This window comes from Sinocyclocheilus rhinocerous, unplaced genomic scaffold (genome assembly GCF_001515625.1).
Source record: "Sinocyclocheilus rhinocerous isolate Xijiao unplaced genomic scaffold, SAMN03320098_v1.1 scaffold743, whole genome shotgun sequence".
Taxonomy (NCBI): domain Eukaryota; kingdom Metazoa; phylum Chordata; class Actinopteri; order Cypriniformes; family Cyprinidae; genus Sinocyclocheilus; species Sinocyclocheilus rhinocerous.
The window spans coordinates 5,849-12,480 of NW_015642817.1; the positions used below are offsets into that span (position 1 = coordinate 5,849).

A 6,632-nucleotide genomic window follows, 5' to 3' on the forward strand; every position below is an offset into this window, starting at 1 on the left:
GGGAAATGGCTCTCCGTCATCGGTGGGCTCAGGCTGATGCTCCGTACCGCGGGGAGATGGTGGGCTGGGCTCTGGGTCCGGAGTGGATCCGGCGAGATCCTCCACGGGGCAGATGGTGAGAGGCGACCCGTTTCTCGCCAGAGTCCACTCCACGAAGGCGGCGAATTCCTCCCAAGGACCATCTTCGGACGACAGCGCACTGCACTCGGCGTTCAGGCTTGCATCATAGAAAGAGCAGAGCGCGTCGTCCGGATAGCTGGTAATGTTCGCGACCAACAGGAATAGTTTTTTATGGTCCTCGAGAGCTTTGTCTCACTACTCCAGCAGGAGGAGGAGGAATTCGGGGCGAGTGAAGGGATCCATGGGGACACAACGGAAAGAAAAACACTTTCTTTCCAAAAAAACGGAAAACAAACGGAGGGGAAAACACGGAAGTTACTGTTTTGGTCGGTCCTTCTGTCACAATTCTCGGGAGGCAAGGAGCGAGGAATGAGGAAACACGGAGATACTTCAATTCACAGTCTTTAATGATCACACGGGGAACGTAGGAGACACAGGAACACATGGAATGACGTTCGAGGACCGACAAACACTAACTGAAAGGACTGGCGCTTTTAAGCACTGGGTGATTGAGAAAACACAGGTGCAAGGAATGACTAATTAAAGGGAACACAGCACACCTGGGGAGGGAAAACACAACACAAAGAGTCCAGGGGCGTGACAAACGGTGTGTGAACGAATGCCTACCAACATCATTTTGGGATCCGTTTCGTTTCTTTTCTGGGTCTACAAAGTTCTCGTTATTAATAATTACACACAGTCCACGTGGATTACTGTCCATTTTGTACACCTTATCCTGGAACAAAAGAGCAAGTGTTACAAAGCACAAGCAACATTCAAGAATGAAATCTGTCTGAAATGTTTATAAATTTAGAGAAAAAAAGGGAAATCATGGGAAAATGTATAATGCGAACATGTTGCATCACTTACTCCACTGACCAAATTGTTTTGTTTGTCTGCGGGGAAAAGATATTGTCAGTAAGTCTTTAAAGTTTGATATTTTTCAATATATTCATGAATGCCACAAAACCAACAAAAACAATAGTCTCCAAATATGTTTTAAGAAAAATGTGGTTCATTTTTAAACTGTAAAACTGGACCGAAAGAGGAAATGTGATAACATATTTAAATGAAAAGTAAACATGATTACTAAATGCTTCATGTAGCTGTACCTGTTGTACTGTGTGGCGCTGGTGCAGGGCTACAGGTCGCTCCTCTTTCAGGAATTGCTAAATGGCTGTCTATGTTTAGGTTGTCGTAAAGACAGTTGTCTCTGTCCTTCAAGCATGCTAACATAATTTCACTTGCTTTTGTCCCCTTTCTACAGCAAGACTCGGGGTTAGTAGTAACATCAATGAAACATGTTATAACTTACTCTAAACATATTTATATATTTTCTTTGAATTTCAGTATGCCTGGGTCTAGGAGAAAGGCAAACCGAGGGGTGTCTCTAAATGTTCAACTGTTTAAATTCACTTTTATTATGGCCATTTACTGACTGACATTAACAAACATGCTTAAACACACACACACTCACAGTTTTATTCAGTTATTATTATCATTATTCAGTTTTATTATCATAATGATAATGTAACACATAAACGCAATTGTTGTTCAATTGTTGAAGCTGGCGCAAATTTGTCATTTTATTCAGTTTTGTTACACACACACACCCATAATGTTGAAAAGTCAGTGTTGAATAAAAAGCTTTCAAAATCCTTTTTTTTTTCTTGTCATAATCCTTGTTGCACAATCTCACCGCAGGGTATGTTACAACTAGCCCAGACTAGTATGGGGTGAATTGTAACATTTCACTCCTCATATTTAAAACTAAAGCATGCATTTTCTGTTTGTGCTACAAATATAACCGCTACAGCATTTAATAGCAGACAGTTGTAACTAATTTGAATCACATTTTGAACGCACGGGCTTAAGATACAGACAGAAATGTCAAAATGTTACAACGATCCACATTAGAATGTACAATGTATTAATATAATATTTTCTCACAGTTCTGAATGGCATACTTACATATGTTACATACATCTAATATGTAAATCTAAAATATTTTCAGTCGCAGAGAGTTTTGCCTGTCTGCTAAATGCCTTAAATCTGACCATAAAACTGAAACGGAGGCCTCAAGTCTTCTTTAGCTGGTAACCTTTCGTCGTTTTTTTATTTTCACTTTCCATCTCATTGTTCTTCTGCGATTTCTTCAAAAATATTCTTCATATAGCCTACAAATGAACTTTTCTTACTCACACACATATATTATTTATATGAATTAATCTTACCTGCCATTTCGTCGTATATAAAATGTTAATGCGATTTTTATGTATAGCTCTTGCTAAAGTAAGGGCAAAAGCAGGAAAAGGTATGTAAATGAAGTTTCCTATTAAAGCCACCCCCATAATGTGGGTTGTGGGTGGGAATGGGCGGATCAAAGATGCTTACGATAGTGTTTGCGTATCCGTATAGGAACGCCCACCTGGGCAAAGAACTTATATAGACTTCTATACTCTTTGACCCGGGGACAAATCCGTGTCTACACCGGACGTGAGGGTTGGCGTCGCGTCTTCTATACATATTTAGGGCCCATATGAAGAAAAGAAAAAGAAAAGAAAAAAAAAATATATATATATATATATATATATATGTAATTGGTGGCAATTTCTATCTTTTGCTGCAGTAGGAAATATCAGTTTACATTTCCAAACATTCATTTTGCCATTAATTGTAATAACCCAGTGAGATTTTTGTTTGCACAAGGAGTCTGCTCCACATGGAGGCCTTGAATATTGTTGTGGACAATGGAGTCAAAAAGTTCAAGGTGGTTTAAAAGACATAGGCTATATATAAACAAAAGTGGTAAATGAATACTTTTGTAACTCATTTCCATACCTTTTAGCGATTGAATGGATTGGTGACAATTTCGTTTTAAAATTTATGCTGTGTTTTTTTCTTCTTTGTAACAGCTGTACAAAGACAAAATCACAAAATGTAATCCATGAATGCTGCCAGCGACACTGGACAGTATGTAACATGTAGTTATGAATTTATTTAAAGTTGTCTAGAAAGGCAAGCGTTGCAGAGGGACAAGATGGACAAAAGCTAATCTCTACTTTAGAAAAGGTCACTGCTGGGTGAAATACAAAAGAGAAGAAATTAATAAAAAAGAAAAAATAGGGCTATACAAAGCTGAATGTTCATAAAAAAGGAAAATAGGGCTATACAAAGCTGAATGTTTCCATGCACAGATAAACCCTCGCCCATAGATGAAGCATCTTCAGTCAGAAATCATAAGCATAAGGCTCCCCAAAGCTGGACTCAATTCATTTCTGGAAACAGTCCCTAAAGGCTCCTGCTGGGGATGGATAGATCTTACAGGGTAAATTAAAACATACACTTCAACCTGTTTAAAACATTTGCCTACACAATTTCATTTGTGAATGTGAAATGCATACACAGGTCCTACAAAACCACAATATGCACTTAAAAATATTTTACAGTATGTAAAAAAAAAAAAAAAACGAATGACTTTTGACTGGTGGTCTCAGAATCTGCTGCGTTTGTTGGGGCCAAAGTCAGCAGGAGGTCCAGGACGAGGGAGACCACCTGGATTACCAGCAGGCAAAGGTGGAGGGTATCCAATCCACTGTCTCTCCACAGAACTTACACAACCGACAAATCCAGCAGGTATCGCAAGCTGTGACTTGTTCAATCAAGAACTGAAACAAACCGCACAGCAGGTATTGAAAACTGCTTTAAAACCTGAATACATATTGCGATAGTGAGAAATGTATGTTAAGACTACATTCCTTTTTCAACAGAGACTTTTGCTGGACATACAGAATTATGTACTGGGAACATTAGGAGGTAAAACAAATAAGACTGTGTTTGTTTGTTTATTTAGCGTTACCTGTTGCTATGGTTACCTATGCCCGCCAACCCAACTTGCTGGAATACACTACACAACTTTTAATATCCGAACAGATTTTAAAACACTGGACACCATACACTTACCGACTTTTGTAATTGTCTCAGAGGAAAAACTGGCCATACACTAAACGACTGAGGATCACACATTACCAGAGTTTAAAGTCGTTCCGATCGTGTATCAGCCTGATCTCACAGCAATTCGTACATATTTTACGAGGTGGCTAATTCGTACAAATTCATATGACCTCACTCGTACAAATTCATATGATATGTGCTAAATCGTACGTATTTTACGAGTTGCACAATTCGTATGAATTTGTACAAATGACCTACACCTAACCCCCCACCTAAACCTACCCGTCACTGGGGTCTACAGTCATGGCCGAATGTTTTGGCAGTGACATAAAGTTTTGCAAAGTTTGCTGCTTAAGCTGTTGTGGTGTTCATTCACATTGTTTGTAGATTATTGTTTAGAGTGATCAGATGCATTTAAAATAATTGCTAAAAGCTTCATTGGCCAACAAAATGAACTTTTCACAAAAAAAACAAATTTCACTGTTTTTTGATCCTGACACAAAATGACCAGTTAAAATTTATTGACTAATCATATCAGCAGCACATGTGAAAGAGTGAATGAGTACTAGTCAGGTTAATCACTATCATACTAATTAGATTGTAAGAGCAGACTGATTGCTATAAAAGGAGGGAAGAAGCGCTTCCAATCATTGTGTTCTTGTTAGCAATGGTTACCTCCAAAGAAACACGTGCAGCCTTCATCGCTTTGCATCAAAATGGCCTCACATGCAAGGAAATTGCTACAAAAAATATTGAACCTGAAAGAACCATTTACCGTATCATCAAGAACTTCAAGGAGAGAGGTTCAACTGCAGTGAAGAAGTCTTCAGGACGTCCCAGAGTGTCCAGCAAGCACCAGGACCCTCTCCTCCTGAGGAGTCAGTTACAGAATCGTGTGACCAGCAGTGCAGAGCTTGCTCAGGAATGGCAGCAGGTTGGTGTGAGAGCATCTGCATGCACAGTGAGGCCAAGACTTTTGGACAATGGCCTGGTGTCAAGAAGGGCAGCAAAGAAGCCACTTCTCTCCAAGAAAAACGTCAAGGACAGACTGAAATTCTGCAGGAAGTACAAGGATTGGACAGCAGAAGACTGGTGCAAAGTTATTTTCTCTGATGAAGCTCCCTTCCAACTGTTTGGGACATCTGGAAAATCGATTGTTCGGAGAAGAAAAGGTGGAATGCTACCATGAGTCCTGTGTTGTGCCAACAGTGAAGCATCATGAGACCATTCATGTGTGGGGTTGATTTTCAACCAAGGGAGTGGGCTCTCTCATAATTCTGCCCAAAAACACTACATTGAATAAAGGATGGTATCAAAACTTCCTACAAGAGCGACTACTTCCAACGATCCATGAGCAATTTGGTGATGATCCGATTTTCCAGCATGATGGAGCACCATGTCACAAAGCAAGAGTGATAAAGAAGCGGCTCAAAGATCATTACATTGAAATTTTGGATCCATGACCAGGCAACTCCCCGGATCTCAATCCCATAGAGAACCTGTGGTCACTGTAAATACAAACTTTGCAAAACAAAAAATTTATGTCACTGCCAAAACTTTTGGCCACGACTGTAAACAAATCGTACAAAATCGTATGAGTGAGGTCGTACGAATTCGTACGAATTAGCCACCTCGTAAAATACGTACGAATTGGGCGTGAGATAGCGTTACAGCATATATATTCCAAACTAGGTTCCAATCACAACAAACTTACGCAGAAACGTGTGCCTTGTTGCTAGGAGACGCGTGACAAATGAAAACAATGTGTTCTAAAATTGGCGCAAAATTTCAAACATGTTTGCAAAAACTGTCCGGTCCTGCAGATTTGCTTTATTCAACATCAAGAAGATCAGGCCCTTTCTTTCAGAACATGCTTCACAACTCCTTGTTCAAGCTCTTGTTCTGTCCAGGCTGGACTATTGCAATGCTCTCTTGGTAGGTCTTCCAGCCAGTTCTATCAAAGCACCATGTCACAAAGCAAGAGTGATAAAGAAGTGGCTCGAAGATCATTACATTGAAATTTTGGATCCGTGGCCAGGCAAATCCCCAGATCTCAATCCCACAGAGAACCTGTGGTCAGTCCTCAAAATGTGAGTGGACAAGCAGAAGCCCACACATTGTGATCAACTCCGAGAACTAATGAGGCAAGAATGGATCGCCATCAGTCAGGATTTGGCCCAGAAGCTAAGCGTGAGATAGCGTTACAGCATATATATTCCAAACTAGGTTCCAATCACAACAAACTTACGCAGAAACGTGTGCCTTGTTGCTAGGAGACGCGTGACAAATGAAAACAATGTGTTCTAAAATTGGCGCAAAATTTCAAACATGTTTGCAAAAACTGTCCGGTCCTGCAGATTTGCTTTATTCAACATCAAGAAGATCAGGCCCTTTCTTTCAGAACATGCTTCACAACTCCTTGTTCAAGCTCTTGTTCTGTCCAGGCTGGACTATTGCAATGCTCTCTTGGTAGGTCTTCCAGCCAGTTCTATCAAACCTTTACAATTAATCCAGAATGTGGCAGCAAGATTAATTTTTAATGAGCCGAAAAGAATGCA

At 40.1% G+C, this 6,632-nt stretch overlaps 1 protein-coding gene and 1 pseudogene across 1 annotated transcript in view; one reads left to right on the plus strand and one right to left on the minus strand.

Moving 5' to 3' along the window:
- Window positions 1–2,361, minus strand: part of LOC107756543 (caspase-8-like) — a 7,998-nt gene extending 5,637 nt beyond the window's left edge. Inside the window, exons 1-5 of the mRNA XM_016573705.1 lie at window positions 2,355–2,361; window positions 2,071–2,074; window positions 1,233–1,381; window positions 991–1,016; window positions 748–856 (exon numbers count right to left, since the gene is read on the minus strand). Coding sequence (XP_016429191.1) covers window positions 748–856; window positions 991–1,016; window positions 1,233–1,381; window positions 2,071–2,074; window positions 2,355–2,361 — 295 coding nt within the window. The remainder of the gene's footprint in view (window positions 1–747; window positions 857–990; window positions 1,017–1,232; window positions 1,382–2,070; window positions 2,075–2,354) is intronic.
- Window positions 2,362–3,593: 1,232 nt separating this feature from the next.
- LOC107756544 (lymphotoxin-alpha-like) overlaps window positions 3,594–6,632 on the plus strand; it is a 5,174-nt pseudogene continuing 2,135 nt past the window's right edge.